At 35.3% G+C, this 22,337-nt stretch overlaps 3 protein-coding genes across 4 annotated transcripts; 1 reads left to right on the forward strand and 2 right to left on the reverse strand.

The window, feature by feature from the left end:
• Window positions 1-4,226: 4,226 nt before the first annotated feature.
• Window positions 4,227-12,967, forward strand: LOC108988327 (general transcription and DNA repair factor IIH subunit TFB4). 2 transcript variants are annotated; one of them, XM_035684217.1, is made up of 11 exons: window positions 4,227-4,466; window positions 4,566-4,654; window positions 4,839-5,109; window positions 5,323-5,369; window positions 6,520-6,542; window positions 6,639-6,684; window positions 9,048-9,101; window positions 9,213-9,281; window positions 11,025-11,101; window positions 11,908-12,003; window positions 12,536-12,967. In XM_035684217.1, the coding sequence occupies exons 1-11, from the start codon at window positions 4,436-4,438 to the stop codon at window positions 12,588-12,590; spliced, it is 858 nt and encodes a 285-aa protein (XP_035540110.1). In that variant the 5' UTR covers window positions 4,227-4,435; the 3' UTR covers window positions 12,591-12,967. The 2 variants fall into 2 exon arrangements, with proteins under 2 accessions (XP_035540110.1, XP_018817108.1); XM_018961563.2 differs by having other exon boundaries at window positions 4,229-4,466; window positions 6,505-6,542.
• A 147-nt stretch (window positions 12,968-13,114) lies between these two features.
• Window positions 13,115-15,907, reverse strand: LOC108988328. The gene is made up of 6 exons (XM_018961565.2): window positions 15,540-15,907; window positions 15,128-15,245; window positions 14,818-15,029; window positions 14,657-14,684; window positions 13,839-13,947; window positions 13,115-13,443 (listed from the first exon to the last, which is right to left on the reverse strand). Exons 1-6 carry the CDS (start codon window positions 15,798-15,800, stop codon window positions 13,362-13,364), a joined length of 810 nt encoding a protein of 269 aa, XP_018817110.1. The 5' UTR covers window positions 15,801-15,907; the 3' UTR covers window positions 13,115-13,361.
• A 176-nt stretch (window positions 15,908-16,083) lies between these two features.
• On the reverse strand, window positions 16,084-20,971 carry LOC108988326 (probable LRR receptor-like serine/threonine-protein kinase At3g47570). The gene is made up of 4 exons (XM_018961562.2): window positions 20,437-20,971; window positions 19,867-20,157; window positions 16,810-18,789; window positions 16,084-16,640 (listed from the first exon to the last, which is right to left on the reverse strand). Exons 1-4 carry the CDS (start codon window positions 20,933-20,935, stop codon window positions 16,270-16,272), a joined length of 3,141 nt encoding a protein of 1,046 aa, XP_018817107.2. The 5' UTR covers window positions 20,936-20,971; the 3' UTR covers window positions 16,084-16,269.
• Between the last annotated feature and the right edge of the window lie 1,366 nt (window positions 20,972-22,337).

Consider the following 22,337-nt stretch of genomic DNA (forward strand, 5'->3'; position numbering starts at 1 on the left):
TTCAATCTCTTAGGGGTTTCAAAAAAAAATTAAGGCATTTTGAAACCATAAATTAATTTAGGGGTTTCAATCTCTTAGGGGTTTCAAAAATTGAAACCCCTAAATTAATTTAGGGTTCCAATCATTAAGTTAGGGTTTTAGATTGGAACCTTAAATTAATTTAGGATTCCAATCCAAATTAATTTAGCCACAAAATCACTATAACTAATTCACTATCACGTATTCAATCATCAAGATTCAAAATACATTACAAACCCACAAAAATCAAAATCACAAAACTAATTCACACACATCGGCTTATCAATCATAAAAACACATACATAATCAAGTCTCCACAACACACAATTCACATACACAATCTCATCCTCCATCTCCGATTAAACCCCATCCTTCCTCCAATCTCCATTCCATAAATCAACAAAAAATTAAAACTTTAACCAAAATTTTGACCTTCACCGACGAAGATGTGGAAGGAAGGCTACTGCGATGACATAGTGGAGTCTTCGACAGCGATGGAGAATCGGAGATGCAAAGAGTGAGCGAGACTCAAAGAGAGAGAGAGATTTAGAAAAGGGGCTAAGTCGCAAGGAGGGGGGTTTTCTTAGAATCTTAACAGATGATGAAACGACACCATTTTGTCATAGATAAAACAACGTTGTTTCGTCATTTGTTATTAAGTAAAAAAATCCCAGGCATGAAATGTCATTTCATGCCTGGATTTTTTTTTTAATATATAAATATACTTATATATATAATTTTTTTTTATATCTATATAAGCGGAGGCAGGGCGGGGGCCACTCCTATCCCGCCCCTGCCCCTGTTGTGGGTGCTAGATGAGGGCGGGGGGATCCACCCTGCCACACGGGGGTGGAGCAGACCGCAGGGGGGGGGAAGGGGGGCGTAGTGGGGCAGAGCCCAAATTGAACCCCAAACTACCTTGAGAATAAATTGGAAGTAATAGATAAGGTGAGTCAAGTGATAACCAAGTTTGAATCCATTCAATCAGTACGTTATGTAAGCTTACATTGCAAAATGTTCACAAGTAAATGAGATCTAAACGAGACAGTCTATTTATAGTTGGACTATTGGCAAACTATATATTATAGGTTCATTGTTCTAATCCAGACATTAGGATGTCCCTTTAAGAAAAAAAGAATAGTTTTTTTAGTTGTGGTTGCAGGGAAACTCACCAACTATGTCAAGTATTTGTGGAATTGTTTATCATAAACTAAACAAGTCAACACATTATTTTTTAGCACTAGCCTTGTGATTCAACAATATAGTTGTTTCACACAATTGCCTAATGTAGTGGGATCAAGTTCCACAAGGCACTTCTACCCATCCAATTATTCAAAGGCTCTCCGCAATCCAGTGAGCACAAGTATGTTCACTTTTGACATTCCCATCTCCAAACCTCATCTTCTAGTGAGATGCAAAGCAGCATAGTAAAAGAATCACGAGTCAATTAGGATAAAGGGGGCATAAACTCTTCACTCTGCCATACCAGATCATTAACTTATATGAATATGAAAGTAGTGTGATATTACTACTATTTTAGCTTTGCTTAGTATTGTTACTGGTATTTGCTTGTAAATGTTTAAGGCATATTTTCTGGGTTTGAAATATGTTGTAATTCCTATCTTACTTGAACAGATCTTCGGGTATGTATTTTGTCATTATTCTACAATGTATAATAACGAGTTCAATAGGTATCTATATTGTTGGCAACCTTTATGAGAATATAAATTAACTACAGAGCTTAAAAGCTTCCATTTATAACTTGCATAATTGGTAGATACCAAAACTAAGAAAACAAAAGTAGTTTCCACGTGCAAGAAAACAACTCCTGCAAAACAGTTAAAACTTTTGAATATCCCTAAAAGTTCATATTAATAAGGTACTTCCTCTTTAGTTTATAATTCTAAATTAATTTGCAATTTAGAATTCTATATTGATTGCCTTCTTAAGTACAATATTAATCGCATGGTCACGTTCAAGTTTTTACACAAGTCATGTTAAGATTTTTCTATTAGTATTAGCAATATTAGCTCATTAAGTACCAATTATACAGAGTCTTAGTTTCATTCTATTTCGTATAGCTCTATGGTGATTTAAAAAGCCAAAGACACAAGTACATAACTGGTCTAAGTTGGGTTTCAAATTAGCATCTCAATAAAGCCAAACCCAGTTTCAATGTCAAATAAATGCTATGCTAAAAATAAAAGCCACAAAATGATAGAGATTTTAATGACTTTTCGTTCTTTTTTCTTTTGGGGCTCAAGTACAGAGATGATCAGAATTAAGACATTTTAGCCAACATATCAAGTAAGGCATGATGTTTAACCAAAGAAAAAATAGTTGGTTCGTTAAGACATCGCAGATCAATACATCTACTAATTCAAGATGTAATGCATGACAAGCAAGTCAAATTCTCGCCACAAGAAAATCCATTCAAGATCCATCCATCCATTCAAGACATCACATATCAATACATCCATTCAAGATCAAGACAAATCCTTGCCACAAGAAAAATTAGTTGGTTCGTTAGTCCTATCCAAGATCAATACATATACTAATTCATGCTAACTAATTGAAACTAATCTACATTTAACCATAGATGCAGACATAGGTTCAAATCGAACCAAAATTGAACCGAAAGAATACGTAGGAAAAATATTCAAAAAATGGACTGAGATTGGAGTAGTGAGTTATCTAGGACCAAATCGAACTGAAATAGAAATCCTTAGACACAGCAACCCACGCCGCATTAGGGTTAGGGTTTTGTTCTGTAATGGGAAGGAGAATGAGAAGGGGGAGAAGGGGAACCGAAAGCAATCTTAGAGAAGAAGAAAGAAAGTCAAAACGCACAGTTTAGACAAAAGAAGGAGGGGTTAATCGTATTTAGCTCTAAACACACCATTTTATTTAATCCAAACAATGCGTTTCGACTCCAAGTTGGATGCATCCGTGGGGCACTGCACACTACGCCTATGTTTAGAGTTTTTCATTAAAAAAGAATAGAGATAACCTGCCAATTTAAAATGAAAATTATTTCAGAAAACGTGGGCAGCGGTTCGGTTGCTCCCCTCATTAAGCAGCCCTCTAATGGTTGTGTGCCACATAAGCAGTTTATAGTGTTTAGTCTATACTTGCATACACTTGATCAGAGATCCATACAACCCCTCTCTCACTCCTTCGTCTTCCATGCCATCCCAACCCAAACGAAATCCCACCCCACACTCATCCCCGACAGCACTCGACCCAGACGATGGCAAGGATGGAGCTCGACCCAGTTCCATCACCACCATTCTTTTGCCCACCATCTCCGTCGCCCAAAACTTCCATCGCCCCTATGTTTTCTTTGATTTGTCATCAAATCTTGCGGATAAAAAACCCTAGCAGTGCTCATCAATATCCATACCCATGAAGGACGACGAGTTTGGCTTTTGTACAGAGCATGGGGGTTTTCTGGGTGTGGCCGTATCGGTGAAGGGAGCATTGCTGGGTTTTGGTCAGATGGTGGCTGTGCGAGAGTGGGTTATGGTCCGCAATATTTCTTGGTGACTCGTGAGTTTTTTTTATTTCTTTTTCAAACCAGTGTTTTACATTTCAAGCATGAAAGTCTACAGATACATTCATGATTTATAAAAGCTGAAAATGAAAAAGATTACACATACAAGCATCCAAAATCTCAGCTCCTTCCCGCCATGAAGAATATCTAAAGCTCTCTCAACTCGATTTCGCTGGGTGGAAAGGCTTCTGACAGTTAGTTCACTCCATGGCCATGAAGGTCTCGTCGAATCATTCAGTTTGGAAGAGATTTCTTTCCATGTGAGGGGGCCGAATTGATTTGGGTTTCGTAAGTGGAGAGTGGGGGCGTTGCCGTGGGTTGTGGTCTGTTATTTGTGGGTTTTCAAAGAGAGAAGGGGAGGGTCAACGCTGGTGTAAGGGTTTTGAGGATCGAACCTGCCCATTTGGTATAGCTTGACCAAAGTTTTTCGCATCCGATATTGGGCGGCGGGCTTGGTGGCAGTGTAAAGAGACTCAGACGGCGCTGCCCAAATAACAATTTCTATCTCTTTTGTGTGTGGTGATTCTGTGTGTTGACGTCTAATTAGTCTATTGTATTTTTTCTTACATGTCACTGTTTCAATAGAGGGCTACTTTTCTATCTACAAGAGCCCGACCGCCGCGCAGCAGCGCTTCTCAAATTATTTTTAAATATTTTCGAAATAATAATGATTACTAAATAGTAAGTTAAATCTTACGGTGTGGTCGATTTGTGAGAAATGGCCGATCTTGAGGCTTGAAAAGGAGAAGAAAGGAAAATTTGCAGAGAGAATCCCGTATCCGTCTGGTCCGCTTCAAGTTTCCGCGAAACCAATTACATCTGATTGCAACAGTCACAGGTTTGAATAACAGCATCACTCTCCCCATGGCTTCAGCTCCTTCTAAGCTATATGCAGGTCCCCCCCCTCCCTCTCTCTCTCTCTGCAACTCTGACTCCACATTCTTCTTCTTATTCGTCGTCTCATTCTCTTTGTGTTGGGATTGTGTTATTGCAGATGACGTAAGTCTCCTGGTGGTACTCTTAGATACAAACCCTTTCTTCTGGAGCTCATTCTCTCTCCCATTCTCCAAGTTTCTCTCTCACGTAATCTCTATCTCTCTCTCGTTTTCAATTCCAAACCCTAACCATCGGATTGATTGCCTAACAGAACGAATTTTTCATTTCTCAAACGACTTAAATATTTTATTCTGTGTTTTCTTTGGTGAGCCAAACATAGGTTAATTGTGGCTTCGTTACTCTCTCTCTCTCTCTCTCGTTTTCATTACAGGTACTTTCGTTTCTTAACTCAATCTTACTCCTCAACCAATTCAACCAAGTCGTGGTCATTGCTACCGGGTGTAATTCCTGCGACTATATCTATGACTCTTCTTCGGCGACGAACACCGATGCAGAAAGCGGAAGAATGCCCGCTCTTTGCTCTGACTTGTTGCGGAAATTGGATGAGTTCGTCACCAGAGATCAGCACTTGGGGGAGAAAGACTCTCTAGGACCGCCTACGTCTTCGCTCCTATCGGGCTCCTTGTCCATGGCTCTTTGTTGTATCCTCTCAATTTATTTATTCACGGTTTATAGTAATAACGCTTTCTTTGTTTTCTAAGGTATATTGGATTTGGCTGCTGTCATGTCTGATAGCCTGAATCTATGAATGAAAATTGTGGAATCATTTTTACATTGAGATGTGTAAAACATAATGGAGCCATTTGATTTCTATTGGGAAATATAAAGTATCGTCCACTTGACTCTCTAACTAGATATACAGAAGGTTTTTCGTTCGGGACCACTGCATCCACAGCCTCGAGTGAGTAGTTAAATTTGTATTCAAGGCTATTTTCAAAGTTGGATTACTGATTATTTTTATTGACCAACTGACCATCATTTGTCAGGAAGGTTTCTCAACTTTATGTTGGATCTGTGAGATTTTGCCTGTCAATATTATATACATATTTATAAAAAAAAATTTACTTATCAAAATATTATATACATTCTACTCTAGTCTTGTTGTGTTGTATTCTTGGTGATTATTTATTTGTTTGAGTAGTCTCATTACTGTATTTGAAGATGGAATTGTATGATTCCTTGTTAGCACCTTCTAACATGTTTTCCCTCTTCCTACTAGTTGAATGCTTTATCTTGCATACACCATGTGTACTAGGTTATGCCCCTTTGCACTAATAAAATTGATTTGAAACAAGCTTTCTAACCTAGCGTGAAGAGGCTCATTTATAAACCCATTCAGCAGTCTTAGTCCATGCTTGGAATGATTGTTGTTATACTTGCAATTTTATTATTATTATTTTTTATAAGTAAAGGAAGTTTAGGCTGTGAGATTGCTATTGGGGATATACTAAACATTGACTTTGCAAAATAATGACATGTTAAATAGCTACTAGCAGCCTTTGTGTTTTGTGTGGTATCTATAGTCTTCAAAAAATTAATCTTGCAAGTTCCTATATTATTTTTGTTACACATTAATGCTTTCTTCAATTGCCTGAGGTTTATAGAAGTAACTTAATTGAACCTTATCTATACCAGAAACCGTATTGTGCTCAATATTCATTTAGATCTTCAAAGGTTTCTATTTTTCCTTTTTCACATTCATCTAATTTGTTGTGGCAGACAACTTCTAGCTATGATTCGTGTACTATGACAGTTGCAGAGCTTTTGATATCATCCAAAGTTGACATGTATTTTACTCAAATCACGTAGCTCAGTGTCCAGATTGATTTATGCAGTCGGTCTTAGTGCAATGGGCAAGGCCAATTTTTAGTGTCATATGACATTGTGCTGTTTTTTTCAAAGCCTACTTTCTGTTGGTTTTGTTTATTTTTTGCTTATAGCTCTATGTTTGTCTTGTTTGCTGCTTTATTATCTTATCACATTTTTAGAACTTAAATGGAATATGTTCTTGTATAGTTACTAACGTATGGTGGCAGATTTTATGCTTGCAGGGATCCACAGATGGACCTGAGCAGTATGTTCTTTATAATATCTGGAATCATCATCACCATCATTAATTTTAGTATATTTGGGTTGAACTTTACCCTTGAAATTTTCCCCCCATTTCCAGATATGTGGCGATCATGAATGCAATATTCTCAGCTCAGCGTTCAATGGTATGTGGTAACTGTTTATACCTATATTGTCTTTTAAATAATTCACATAATTGGCACTTATAAAAATAAATCCACAATTGGATACTTTTTTTCTTTCAAATTGCGCACGTCTGGATCAGTCTTTGCATCTAATCCCCTCCTCCATCCCAATAAAGGCCACAAATACTTTTAGGAATTTTATTTTTGTTCCTTGAATGAAAACTTGTAACATAGATGGTTCTGGTTGTAAGTATTAGGTCTTGTTTAGATGTTGAGATGAGATGAGATGAGAAATCTGTGAATAATAGTGACATGGTTTTGAGTTAAGATATTTTATTGGATTTTGGAGAAGGAGAGAGAAAAAAGTTGAATAAAATATTGTAAAGTTAAAATATTGTTAGAATTTAAATTTTTAATATAATTTTTGTTTTGAGATTTGAAAAAGTTGAATTATTTTTTATGTTTGTTTGGATGTTTGGGAAAGTTGTAATGATTAGGTAATAATTAGATAAAAAGCTGAAGATTTGAAATTGAAAAGTGTTTGTGCTTGAGTGATATTTGAGAAGGAAATAAGATGAGATGAGATGAGATGAGATGAGTTGAGATAGCTATCCAAACAAGGCCTTAATGTTGTAATGTGAAATATTTGGATATTATATATGGAGCATATTTATCATCGCTTTTCAGGAGGTAAGATAACATATTAATGATTTTAAATTATTATTTTCAAACAATATTTAAATAATTAAAATTCCCTTCTGGTTGTTAAGCATTAAAGCTGTACTATGTATTTTGATAAAACTGTAATGAGAATTAGTTGGCAACAAGGTTGTGCAAGTAATCAGGGCGGACCTACACCTATGCTTTTAGAGGGGGGGGCTTTAGCACCCCCAAAATTTAAAATTTTTTTACTTTTTAAAGATAAATTTCACAAAAATTAATTTCTGCCCCCAATAATTTTTTTTCACAGTTTGCCCCCCCAAGTTATGATTTCTACCAAAATTTAAAATTTTTTTACTTTTTAATGCCTTTTTAAAGATAAATTTCACAAAAATTAATTTCTGCCCCCCTATAATTTTTTTTCACAGTTTGCCCCCCCAAGTTATGATTTCTAGTTCCGCCCTGTGTGCAACTATAGTTCTTGATGAATAATTGTGACATGATTGTAAATGTTACTTTGGTAACCTTTAATGATAATAGTAAAATGCGACTATCTACAAATGGCTGTCTTGAATGATTTGGGCATGCCTTGAGCTGTGGTCATTTCATTTTGAAATGAAAATAAAAGTGATGGGCGGCATGGGCCACAACATCTGAGATAGGCATCTGAGCTAGGATACTCTTGACATAAGAGATGGGCCACGACATCCTGAGTCATTCCTTTTTTGGCGATATCCATGGAAGTGATGGGTGTATCCAATAAAATTTTACCCCATGGTTTTAGGCTTCTGGTTCATAAGTTGGTTGTGACTATTGATTGTTGAACGTGATCTTCTTTGTCTACAATGTAGCCTGTAATGGGAAATTCCTGACCATATGAAGTATGGTTTAACTGTTGGCTAGTGTTCAAGTCACAAAGTCCACTTCCTGTATACTTGGGCTATGCCTAGTTCTTGATTTAATAAAACTATTTTTACTCATAAAAAAATACTGTTGGAAAGTGCTGGATATGTTAACAGTGTGGGATGGAAAATGTAACGTTGACAAGTGTTTGATTCGTGCTAACAGTATGGTATGAAATTTCATAAATTTTCAAGGCTGTGTGAGACGTTTGGTTGCTTATTAAATGATTGGTTCCAATTAAGGCAAGGCTTGTCAAATGGGTTAGTGGTATGCCAAGTAGATATAAATTTATATCAACTAAGCTTTAATCCAACTGATAAAAAAACTAAGCTTAAATTCCCAACTATATCAATCCCCCTCCTTCAATCCCCAATATCCTTGTCTAGTCAAATCCATCATAGGTGGCATGGCTCAAGTACCACAAGTCATTAAGATTAGCTCTGATACCATTTATAACAATCCAAGAAAGGCCCAAGTCACATCTATGCCCACGCTCCAAAAGGACTAGTCGAGGCTACAATTGGAGCTTCTTGAAATCATTTTAAGCTTCATATATCTTTCTTTTCTTTTTTCCAAATAATTAGAATTGGCTAGATATTTTAAGCTGGCCATTTGCAGATTTGAAATGAAGTTATGCAATTACTCTATCTGTGTAATTGAATATTGTTTTGGGATAAGTATATTTTAAGATTTCAAAAGCTAATGCATAATGTACAAAGTTTATTGTTATAATATGTTTTTGCATTCATGTATGTACATTTTAATATCATCTCTTTTTTGGATCTAAAAGTCTTATGTGAAATAATTTGGTCCTGGTGCAGGTTCCTATAGATTCTTGTTTTATGGGCTCTAACAATTCTGCCTTCCTGCAGCAGGTACTTTATCTGTTCTGTGTACCCTTAATGAATTTTGTTGCAAGACATGATATTATTAGCATCAGCCCTCTGTTGGCTTTAGTGATTGCTTCTAATGTTTTCGAATAACAGGCTTCTTACATAACTGGTGGTGTGTATCAGAAGCCCCAACAATTGGATGGGCTCTTTCAGTATCTCTCGGTAGGTTGTTACAATAATTTTCATAAAGGCAATTTAAATTTGTATCCTTCTTTATTCTCTGCAGATTGAGCTTACCTTTTATTTACGGATTTCATAATTTTTCTGAAGTTTATGTAACGTGCTTGAAAAATATTAAAAATAACTGGGCATCTAACATAAAATATATCAAAAAGACTTCATGTTCTTGTCGATGGAAACTACAACCCATAGCCTTGTGTTGCAAAAGATATTACTTAAAGAATTTACTTTCTTGGTTGTCTATATTGTTGAGTAAAATCAATATACTTGATGTGAAGCCAAATGAGACACTGGTTTTGACTTATTTCCAGCTTTATAGTATAATTTGATGGTTTGAAGAAAGTATATATGCTTATGTGTACATTGTCAAGGGTACTGTCAGAGAACTATTGCATTGCGAATGAGAAAACCCTTGATCATGAAGCATGAAATTTTATATGGGTGCCTGAGTTTGATATGCCATTAATTAGCCTGCGTGCATATCAAGCAGGTTGGAAGAACTTGTGAAGCTTAGATTGGCAAAACCTAGAAATGGTTTGTTGAGAATATGGCTAAATATTTTTTTGATTGGTACATGCAACCTTGTACATTTGGCAAGAGTACCCTGCTCTCCTTGTTCAATTCTTCACAAGATCACCTGCTCTCATTTGATGTGTCATAAGTTCTTTGGGTAATGGATATTCACTCAAGAGTGTATGGGACTCACTCTCAAGGGGGGAGTAAGCTTGGATAAGCATGAGATCTTGTGGTTTTTTTGGAGGAAAACCCATGGTTGACCTGGCAGGACAGTTAGAATAATATAAGTATGAATGATAATAGTGTTTTAACTTGATGTAAAATCTAATCAAGCATAGGTGATGCTCTAGTATATGTCCTGTGTACTTGAGCAATTGCCTATCCCTATTATCAATAAAATTTTTGTTTACCGATAAAAAAAACTTGATGTAAAATCTTTAAAAGATTGTTATTAGGCATAATAAAAATGTTATCTTTTATGTTAACTGTTAGATGAAGAGATGCCATTTTCAGTTATGACTCCTAGCAGGTTGATTACTTTCCTGTTTCCAATCCCTACATGCTGCAAGACTAAATGAGAAAAATTGAACATAATATTCTTGCACCATTGCAGTGCTGGTATTCTAAAATGGGTTTCTGCTGATCCAATTGGTCTGCATTAACATGATATTAGAGTTCCAAGGTGAATTGTCGTTCTATGTTACATTCCAAGAATTCTATACAAGGAATCTTGGTATGACTGAAGCCCGATAATCCTGGGCTTGATCTGTTTAACCTGGCAACTTTTATTTCTGCCTTGTCCGTTTTGGGATCGGATTTTTTTGGCAATATTTGGATTAGAACTAATACTTGGTGCTAATTCGATAGAGTAGACTTGGTTTGAATTTTAGCGAGAAGTTGAAGGACCCTTGGTAAATTTCAGCTCTTTTGCTTATGATTAAACTTCATTAGAATTTTCAGCTAGTTTTGTTGGTATTAAATTTCAGCCTTTTTGCTGGTATTCTTTCGTCTCATTATAGATACAACCATTACATCTATGGATATATTTTATAAAATTTTTGTTTTTCGTATTCTTTTACTATCTTTGGGTTTTCTATGTGATGATCTTGTTTTCCATTTTTTCACCTTTTTTAATTTCCTAGAGTCTATAAGTCTTTCTTTAGCATGTGTATGAACTTGGTGCTGATGAAGCCGCCTTGTTTCATGCAGACGGTTTTTGCAACTGATTTGCATTCTCGTACTTTCTTACGGCTTCCCAAGTCTGTTGGTGTTGACTTCCGTGCCTCGTAAGTTAAATATCTTGTGAGCATTCTTTTGTATCTATCTATGTTGTGTTAGTGCCTTTGTACTTCTGGATTTTTTTAAAACTTTTGAACTACCATTCAATATTTACATTCGTTGTATTGTTAGTTCAATTGATGCTCTGGTGAAACGAGTAGTTTTACTTGGTAAATGTAGTCATAATATATACCGCTTGATTAAACTCGCCTTAATTAGAATAATTGAGAAACAAAAACTGATAAGCAATATATTTCTTGTGGTCATTACTCTTTTCTTCCCTCGAATTACTACCTAATTCTTACCTAAAAAAAAAATCTACCGATTTTTCACTTTGTAACCAAAACTAGAAAAAGTTTCAGCTTGCACCCTATCTACATTTTTTATTTGCACCTCAGTTAAAGATCTGACCATTAAGATGAACAAGAAATTAGCCTCATGGCATAAACTCCAGCCATAGTTGTGTGGAGGGTGCAAAGTGAAATCTAATTGTAGTTTGAGGTGCAAAGTGAAATCTATTTGTAGTTTGGGGTGCAAAGTAAAACTTTTTTGTAGTTTTAAGGTCCAAAATGAAAAATGGGTGGAAGTTTGTGGTGAAAATGTTTGGATGTTATCTATTTGTGACACAACAAACTTATTAGAATCTAATTGACAGGGTATAGGCTGTTGTCTCAACTATCTTTTCTGTAGGTAGGGCTACTACTGTCAGTCATGGTCCTAATCAAGTGAAGAATTTGATCTCATTCTGCATCACTTTTTATGCATATCTACGTGAATTTATGCATGCATTGTATTGAAACTATGTGACTTGCAGGTGCTTTTGTCATAAAAGAACAATCGACATGGGCTACATATGTTCTGTATGCTTGTCCATTTTTTGTAAGCATCACAAGAAATGTTCGACCTGTGGGTGAGTGGACATTGTTTTGAAGTTATATTACACTGTTTATGACACGCTGTTTCATATATTTCCATGGTGCATCATTTTTCTATCTGTCTAATGCCTAGTGGTAGTAAATGACTTCAAGTTCAAAATCACAGAGGAAGTGAAAGACCTATTGTGCTCAATTGTTTTTCGAGGCTTTGTCAAATTGGTATGGGGGACAATTTAACAGGGGGCGAAATTCCCTCACTATTCTTTCTGATTAAGCTTGGCAAAGGATCTTAAATCATCAGAATTGGGGGTTTTGAGAGTTCAAGAAATCTATTCTGTTCTCCAAATAGGGTTGGCAGTAGCTGGACAGCAAAGGTTTTTAGGAAAACTAGTTCTTCATGAATTCTATATTAGGGTTTTAGGAGTATACACATAAGAATTAAAAAATATATATATATATATATACACACACACACACAAGAATTGTTACACGTTTATTATATGTTAGTTCTAGATCTATTGTTAGTTCACCTCGCTTGATTTTTGTTGTCTTTGGGCAATTATTCAGGTCAGTATTTGGGCAGCCCCAGTCAGATGTTCCCTCGGCATCCAATGTCAAGTGAACAACTCCGAAAACATGATCTTTACACACTGGGAAGTGTTGTGGTTTTAATGATTCAGTTTAGGTGATTCTAGATGCTCTTTTATATCGTACAGTTTAATGTAACTGTGTCATTGAAATAGTATGTTTGATTTGCTTTACCCCCCCAATGGTCTTATATCTGAGCTGTTTGAGAGCCAGAAAATAACCTTTGCGGAGAAAATCAATTTTGGGCCGTATAGGCCATATAGCTTTGGAATGCAGCATACCACAAATTTATTATTTATGGTCTAGGCTTGAGCAACGGTCATGTAGCATGTTACATACTACTGTGCTAAATGAGAGTAGTTGTACAGAAGAGGTGCTTGACGATTTTAGAATATTGCTGTTTTATTTTGATGTTGGCAGAGTATATCGTCTTCTATGTGGAACATGCTCATGTTCTACACCTTTTTTCAATGTTGATGCTTCATTCATAGTTAGCATGGAATGTAAATTCTATGTAGATTCTTGCTGCCATGAACTCAAATGCAGAACTCTTGCCTCTTGTCACATGCAAATCTGCCACTAAAATGGAATGCATGAATTCAAATGAGTTCTGATCTGGGCATCGATGCCAAGGTAATGAAATCAATCACGGTGAAATAAATCAATACAATCAGAGCAGCTGGAGGAGTACGACCATTTTGAAGGAAGGCCAACGTTATTTACAACAATATACAAAGATAATAAAATTTTCACCCCCAGCATTATGCCCAACCAAATATGGTTCAAAGATGTGGAATATCCATCTTTAGAGAGCCCTGAGAACGACTTTGCTGGTTGTGTGAACACCCACTGCGGCGAGTTTCAATACAGCACGCGTCCTATACAACCTGTGATGCAAAACCCGTTTTATCGGTCATAAAACGATACCAAAGCGATTGCACATCTCTCCAACTCAAAAATATTAAAGAACAATAATCCTTCTGTACATTTTAATGCATTTAAATTTTTGAAGAAAGCATGTATTTATGATCTCTTGCCAAATTTACTGATGGATTCTACAACTGTGAAAAAGTCTAGTAATTAACTGCTTTCAAGTACGATATACATTTTAATTATTGATGAAAGAAGAAGCTTTAAGCACAAACACCAACTTTATGCAAATATGCAAATGTGAGGCCATATATGTGCATGGCTTTGATTTTCATGACCTGGAGGGCAGCAGATGATCTCGAGGATAACATTCTCAACCGCCTCCTAAATATAGCAAACAAATAAAACTCACCCTGCAAGAGCAAGTCCCCAGGTGGACAGGGCGTAAAATAGTTTCCCAGCATGCCAAATACCAAGAATCTTCTCCAATTTGCTGACACCACCTAAAGCTTTCGCCACAGCTGCAAGTTTAAAATGACAGATAAGCAATATACAGAATCACTCCTGGCTCACAAGTCTACATGCCAATTGGAGAAGTCAGACAGATTGGTCATTATTATATCAGTAAGAAAGATGTCAACTTTTCAAAGGTAGCTCAGGAATAATTATCATCATCATGCATTAGACTCAGAAAATAAGTTGTCTTGTTTTCAGGGTATTGCTATTGAAGACAACAGCATCCAACAAGGAAAGAGTCGCTCAAAATATCATTTTGGTCTGTGAACTGCATTTAATCTCAACTTCATTCACAACTACTGATTCTGTCAGTTTTGTTCCTCATGTATCAGAAGCCGGTCAAATATTGTTGTTTTTTGGTCGGTTACAGATCGTATTTCAACTGAGAAAGAATTATATGGAACATTGATAGATTCATTTGATTGTCCATTTAACATGTCCCTGCTTAAAACTTGACATTATACACAAAGAAGTGCAGATATTGCCACCCATTTCATTTTCAGTTATGGTGACTCTATTGCTAGAGATTCATATGAAATAGCTGATTCCAACGGATTGAACGTTGATTTCCTTATCTACCAAAAGAATAAGATCATAAGATAAATACTCAATTACCTAAAAATGTTACCATACTATAGTATATGACCTTTATGCAGCTTTGGGATAAGAACTTGGTAAAAAAGGCATTTTCAGAAAATTGGACTTCAAACTTACTTTTTTGTAGCTCTTCTGGTGTCAAATTCTTCATTTGCAAGGAAGCAAATCATGTTAGATACGACACATGATAAACTTAATGAGAAGGGAGATTCAGTAGCCATGTACACGAGCTTTTTATTTTTATGTTTATTATTATTCAAAGGTAAAAAAGTTGGTACCTGAGATTTTGGATTTGACATAATACATCTAGCCATAAAGTAGGCAACCCCATCCACCACATGCTCCTCACTAACAACTACATAATTTTCATTATCGATTCCGCTCCATTCCTCAACATTGTTTGGAACCATTTCATCTGTGACCCATACCCACCGGCTGGGTTCTTCACTGTCAACTTTGATTAAAATTTCAGCCGAGTCCACATCATCACCTAGACAAAGAACCAAACACAGAATACCAGACAAAGACGAAAACTACGAAACTTAAAAGGATAGAACAAAATGCTGAATTAAAGCTCATAAAAAAAACCTGAGGTTTCCTTGAAAGGAAACTCGCTGCTAGTCCCGTTGATCGATGCCTGCTGGAGGGATTTGAGCCGAGACAAGAATTGTTCAGAATCCACCGTTGCCACAAGCCGAGCATACAACTGCATTTGCAAAAGTAGTAACCCCGCATCAAATAAATTAAAATTAAAATCTTTTTTGACATGAGACAGTTGATGGATGAAGGTGCTACGCAATAAGATATTGGATATAACAAAGGAAAGCAAAGGCCAGGGTAAGCGTAAAATTGCTCAAGGAACCTATTTTCTTAGACAAATTAAAAACTTCCTTTTCTTTGACATGAACCCAATAAGAAGTTCCACAAATTCAACAGGAAGTGGAAAAATTTCAGAACTTCTACCGAAGTAGTCAGAAATAGTAATGAGTCAATGACGTACATCGGGTGGGCAATCGTTCAAGGAAAAGGGGGATTCTGAGAGGTCCTGAAGAAGCTTCAGATTCTGCTCGAGCAAAGTCCTAAGACGCCGATTCTCCGATCGCAGAGACTCCAACTCGTCGTACGAATTGGTCTCGGTCTTGGTGTGGGCAGTGCCATCGTGCTCGTGGTGATGGTGATGGTGGTGCTCCATAGCGGTCCAGGCCACGTCAGCGACCTCCAGAACCGTTTTGGCCACCTCAATTGCGCCATGGCCTCCCATGGCTTCTGGGAAATTTCGGACCTTTGCCTTCCAGTTTCCGGTGGGTTCCGCAAACCTACTCAGCTTTTTCCTCTCTTGTTTTTTTCTCTCTTTTTTCTTTTTGCCGCTCCTCTCCGTTATATTCTTTCTCGAGAGAGATAGTAACAGTTGCGAATTTTACAATGGTGCAATTTTTTTTTAAATTATTATTAAAAAAATTAATTTTTAATATAAATTTTATATTTACTTGAGAAGTGCACGAGGATTACGTATTACAATAATTTGTAAATATAGTCATCGGCAATACAATTATAATACGTGGATGACGAGTAGCGTAAAAACTTTCACATAAAATTATTCCTTCTACAAAGCAATTACCGTAAACAAGTCTTTAGTTTTTAGGACATGCAGTCCCAATCAGACTAATGTTATTTGCAAGGCCACAACACATAGAAAAGCTGTAACATATAATTTGATATTCTCACATCAACTAACTATCATTGGTAGACCCTCCTGTTTCGGTATCTCGTAGAAACTTTGATTTGATCTTGTTGAGTGTGACTGAAACAGTTTTCATATCCATCCTCTCTTGGGGTGAATCTGCGCAACAAATTAAAGCCAATCTCATAACAGATGATAAACAACCCTCCATAGCAGCATAATTCCTTTCGTTTCTCAACAAGTTAGTATCAACAACTTCATTTATTGAACGGGGTAACGATTCCTCTACCCAACTCTTCAAGTTAATTTCTCCAGAAAACATATCATCTGTAGGCTTCTTTCTTGTGAAAATCTCCATCAATAAAATGCCATAGCTATAAGCATCACCTCTTGTCGAAATTATTCCTTCTGATCCGTATTCTACAAGTAACATTTATATATAATCCAACACGAGGAGTTAATTCTATAATATTACATTATTGGGAAAAACTTCTCAAGAAACAAATTAAGTGCAGTAGTCAATGTTTTAACAAAAGAGTTTAGGTATATATGTTAATGTAAATAATATAAACATGCAAATTGACATCACCTGGTGCCATATACCCCATGCTAGCCAAAGTCATGGTTCGTGTGAGAGAATCTCCATCATCTAAGAGTTTGGCAATTCCAAAATCAGCAACATGTGCCACCATTTCTGCATCTAACAAGACATTGCTCGGCTTCAAATCACAATGAATAATAGGTGATGAAAGCCCAAAATGAAGGTATTCTAGTGCTGCTGCAACATCAGTCATTATATTTAGCCTTTGCAACATATTCAAACAACGGTTGTACAACCAGGTCTCAAGGTTCCCATTAGGCATATATTCCAGTACAAAGGCTTTGAAGTTCATGCTGCTACATGCGCTGATGATCTTGACAAGATTTCGATGACGAATATTGCGCAGTACCAAACACTCTGCATCAAAACTTTTGAATGCTCCCTCTACTTCCAAGTTTAAAACCTTTATTGCTACATCCATCCCATCTGAGAGTGTTCCTTTATATACAAATCCAAAACTACCTTTGCCGATTAAGTTGTTTGGATTAAACCCTTCAGTTGCTTGCTGAAGTTCTAGGTGGGAAATTCTTTTCCATTTTGCCAGAGGTGATAATTCTTCCACGGCTTGAGATTTGATGCCATTCCTTTTCCTCCAACTTTTCCTGACTAATACAAGGAAAGTTACAAGTATTGTTAACCCGACAATTGGTAATACATACATCAGTATACGTCGATGATGATGATGATGAACTTCTTTACATGGAGCAACTTGTAGTTGGGGAGCACCGCATAGTGCATAATTTGACAAAAATGATGCAGCTGAGAGATTTACAAATGGTCCTCCTGTTGGAATTTCTCCTTGTAGTCTATTGAATGAGACATTGAGAAATTTGAGATATTGCAGTGCTTCAAAGGACTTAGGAATCTCTCCTGATAAGTTGTTATGAGAAAGATCTAAGAGCACTAAGCTCACCATTTCACCGAAAGATTCAGGAATTGAGCCTTCTAATCGATTCCTTGCCAATGATAGATTAACCATGTCTTTGAAAGAGATATTTGGGATACCACCTGATAGTTGATTTCTTGATATATCAAGCTTTATCAAGACCTCCATATCTTCAATCTCCCGTGGAAGAGAGCCACTGAAAGAATTTGATGATAAGTCGACTTCCAAGAGATAAGTAAGGCTCCATAAGCTCAAAGGAATAGTAGAAGTTAATTGGTTAAAGCTAAAGTAGAGTTTCCTTAGAGAAGTCAAATTGTTTATGCATGTAGGAATATGTCCAGAAAGCTTGTTATGATTCAAAAATAATTTGAACAAGCTCTTTAAATGGCATATACTGGATGGCACTGGACCCTCAAGTCTATTGTAATCAAGGTATAAAACTTGCAACTTGTACAATTTTCCTAGTGTAGCTGGAAGAGATCCAGTCAACTCATTGTTATCTAGGGCCAAAGTAACCAAGTTATTGAACTTGCCAATGTCTGTGGGAATGTTCCCCTTAATTTTGCAATTCTCCAGTATAAATCTTTGAAGAGAAGTAGAGAGGTTTCCAATGGAACTGGGAAGCAAGACATTCAGTGGATTTTTTGAGAGATCTAACGACTCAAGGTATATGCAATTTGATAATTCGAAGAAAAGGTTGCTTAATTCTGAAGACTCAATAGTCAAGTTATTGAATGGGAAATTGAGCACCCGAAGGAGCCTTAAATTCCCGAGTGATTTAGGAATGAAGCCTGAGAATGAGTTGTTAGTCAAATACAACTCAATGAGTCGTGAAGCGTTGGTGATAAAGCTGGGAATCGGTCCACTTAGTTGATTTTGTCCAAGATAAAGTTGTTGCAGGTTTGGAAGGAAAAGGCCAATATTTGATGGAAGATGGCCTGAGAGCTTATTCATCCACATTGAAATAATTTGTATTGTAGAGATATTGAAGATCTCAAGTGGGATCGGACCCTCAAAGCTGTTTTGAAAGAGACTGAGTACCTTTAGGTTTTGTAGATTACCAATTTCACTTGGTATTGCACCTGTCACATTATAAACAATTGTACATTGTTATTCAAAAATAATTTCATGCTCTTATAGAGTTGGATAAATCAAAAGTGATGCTCAATACAAACCTAGAGGTACAAATCCCCTTGAAAACAAAGTGGGATTCACAAGAGAGAGTGGAATCAATTTCACATATTTTATGGGTCCCACTTTTGTCAAGCTAGAGAGCTTGTATTAAGCTTGCACAAATAATTTTCTTTTCTTAGCTGGACAAGTACTTGATTAGGTATCAAAACCCAATTCAATCAATTGAGCTAAGTGAACAAATTGCTATTTTTTTTTTTCAAATTGTAAAACAAAAGATTTTTTAGGGAGGTATAATTAAATTAGGTTAAGTGGGTAGTGATCGAGGAAGAAGCGGCCATGGCATATTGGGAGTCCTATGTAGGAAATTCTTTATCGAGGATTGTACACCCAAAAATTAGTTGAGATTTTGTTTTTGGATATCCGGTACAAAATATATATATATATAGAGTAATTCTACATACAACCGTGAAGTGCGTAATCGCCGCGTAATCGCTTTGAAAAAGAGTGGGGTCCACTATTAAAAAATTAATTTTTTTCATGTGGGTCCCATGTTTTATTCATTTTTTTCAAAGCGATTACGCGGCGGTTACGCAATTCACGGTTGTAAGTATCTTTTCTCATATATATATGACTTTTTGTAAACTTTATATAATGATCCTTAAATTAATCACATATATGTATATCTTTTTTTTTTATTTATAAAAAATAAAAAATATGGGATCAACATATGTGAAAGAGGAGAGCACTGATCCTTGAAAGCAAACGGTTTACATCAAGGAAAAAAATATCATTATAATATAATATGAAATAAGATTTTTTGCTAATTAGTCACATGACAACCCACTATTTATGCAGGTTGATACATTCTATGTTTCATAACATACCACCAAGGTAATTAATTAGATTGACTAATTAATAAAAATTTAAGTTTGATATTTTTAAGAAAATGAAAGGAAAAAACAGTAGAAATTCTCACTCTTGACTGATCCTAATATGAGGATTGACTAGAAGAAGATCAAACATACCTTCAAAGTTGTTACTGCCAAGGAATAAGTATGCAAGCATAGTTAAGTTCCCAATCTGAGGGGGTAATCTTCCAGACAAATTATTAACCGATAAAGATAAAATTTGCAGCTGCTTGCAGTTGTATAAAGTGGAAGGAAGTTCACCATGAAAATGATTATAACTGGCAGCAATGACAAGTAAGTTGGGAAGATTATCAAACTTGTCCATCGTCAGTCTACCGGACAGTTTATTAGAGCCGATATTAAGGAGTTGCAGTGAAGACAGATTGAAGATCATAGAGGGCATTGAACCTGAAAGATTTTTCTCAGAGATAATAATTAGTTTCTTATAAGGTGGTTATTTCAAAGATGGAAGAAGGAAATTAAAGGCCAGGACCAAAAAATTACAATTGTATAAATACATGCTTAAAGTTGTTTTAGGTAAGCTGGTATATATAACACCACAGAAAACATGAATGTTGAGTTTCATACCTTTCGAAGAACTTGTGAGCAAATTAAAAGCTATAAATTTTCCAATGTGTGTGTGTGTGTGTGTTGGAAAGAGAATCTGGTGGGAACATGAAACTGTACCTGTGAAACTGTTAGCATGAAGGAACAAAGATTGAAGTCTGGTTAACAACCCGATCCATGATGGGATTTCACCGTTTAATTTATTGGATCCAAAGTTGAAGACTTTCAAACGACGAAGACGAGACAAATCGGGGGGCAAAGAGCCATGAAAACTGTTGTTTATCATGATAAGGCGAACAAGAAAGGAAAGGTTTCCCAGATGAGGAGGAATAGTGCCTTCAAGTCTCATATGAGCAAGATTCAAGGCAGTAACTCTATGATGTCTAGAACCACAAGAAATACCAATCCAGTTGCAGACAGGAGCATTGGTGGACCAGTTGTTTGCCAAAACATTGTTTGGATCGTAGGAAATACGAGCCTTCAAGGCAAGAAGGGCAGATTGATCTGTGGTAATATTGGTTGCAGCATTATTAATGGCTAAGCTAGCCTGCATGCAACAATATTGTATCAAAAGTAGTGCAGTCACAGAAAAGAGAGTTGGAAAATAAGTTTTTTCCATGAGTAGTATGGTTTTGAAGGCCAGAGATCATCTGAATACCTGAATAAAACAAGTTTCTTTTGCCTTAAGGCCTGCTTTGGATATATAGGAGTCACCCAAATCATCACATTTTATTTCAATTTTCAAATATTATAAACATGAATATTTTTTAATTTCAGATTTTTATTTTTCATCTAATTATTGTAATTTTTTCAAACTTTTAAATAAAATTTAAAAAATAATTTAATTTTTTAAATAATAAATAAAAAAATATTCTATAATATTTTTATTTAATTTTTTTTCTCTTTTTTAAAATTTCATCAAATATATTAATTCAAATATTTTATTATTATTTATAAAATATTTTACTATTTTTTATATACAGCTTATCCCGTATCTTAAAAAAAAAAAAAAAAAAAAAAGTCTTGTCCTTACCAAGTGTCCATTAAATGCAATTAGAACGGAACCAACTGCCCAGTAAATGCAATTATTACGGAACCCTTCACTGCCACAGCCACCGCAAAGACTCTGTAGGTCGTGCCCACCGCAACAACCCAACTGTAATTCAGCGAGCAAATTAATTTCTAACTTTATTCGTAATTAATGCTACTAGCTCATTTTGTAATTTTTTTATACTTATTTTATTTTATTTCATCTCATCTTATTTTATTATTATAATTATTTTAAATTTTTATATAAAATAAAAAAAAAATTTAATTTTTTCAAAATAAAAAATAAAAATAATATTAAAAAATATATTTTAATAATATTTTATTCAATTTTTAATTTTAATCTCAATACATTTTATTTTATCCGTAAAAAAAAAAAATTTATTTTGATGTCAAAATTTTTTGTTTATGTCATGTCCGTACATTCCTGGCAGAAAGACTCTTGTATTTTTTTTTTAAGAAAATTCTTCTTGTTAGCCATTATTTTTTGCGACACACTCCATATTTTATTAAAAACATTTATATACTTTATAAAAAATATTCTCACACTTTATGAGAAAAAAACCTTATACGTGTAGGGTGTGAAAGTGAATAATAATTAATATATAATTTTTATTTTTATTTTTTATGAAGGGCAAATATTCATATATTAAGTTCTGTTTAGATAGTGAGATGAGATGAGATAAGATAAAATAGTTTTATATAAGCTGAATAAAATATTATTTTTTAAATTTATTATTATTTTGAGTTTTGAAAAAGATAAATTGTTTATTATATTTTATGTAAAAATTTAAAAAAATTATAATAATAAAATAAAATGATATAAAGATGATTTCTGTATCTAAACGATTTCTAAATGATCAATACTTGAATGTACCTAAAGCACTCACGTTCGCATGACATCGCACATACATAATCCGGCCTGGTTTGGATATATAGAAGAGTCTTCCAAATCATCCCATTTTATTTCAAAT

Source organism: Juglans regia, chromosome 13 (genome assembly GCF_001411555.2).
Source record: "Juglans regia cultivar Chandler chromosome 13, Walnut 2.0, whole genome shotgun sequence".
Classification (NCBI taxonomy): Eukaryota; Viridiplantae; Streptophyta; class Magnoliopsida; order Fagales; family Juglandaceae; genus Juglans; species Juglans regia.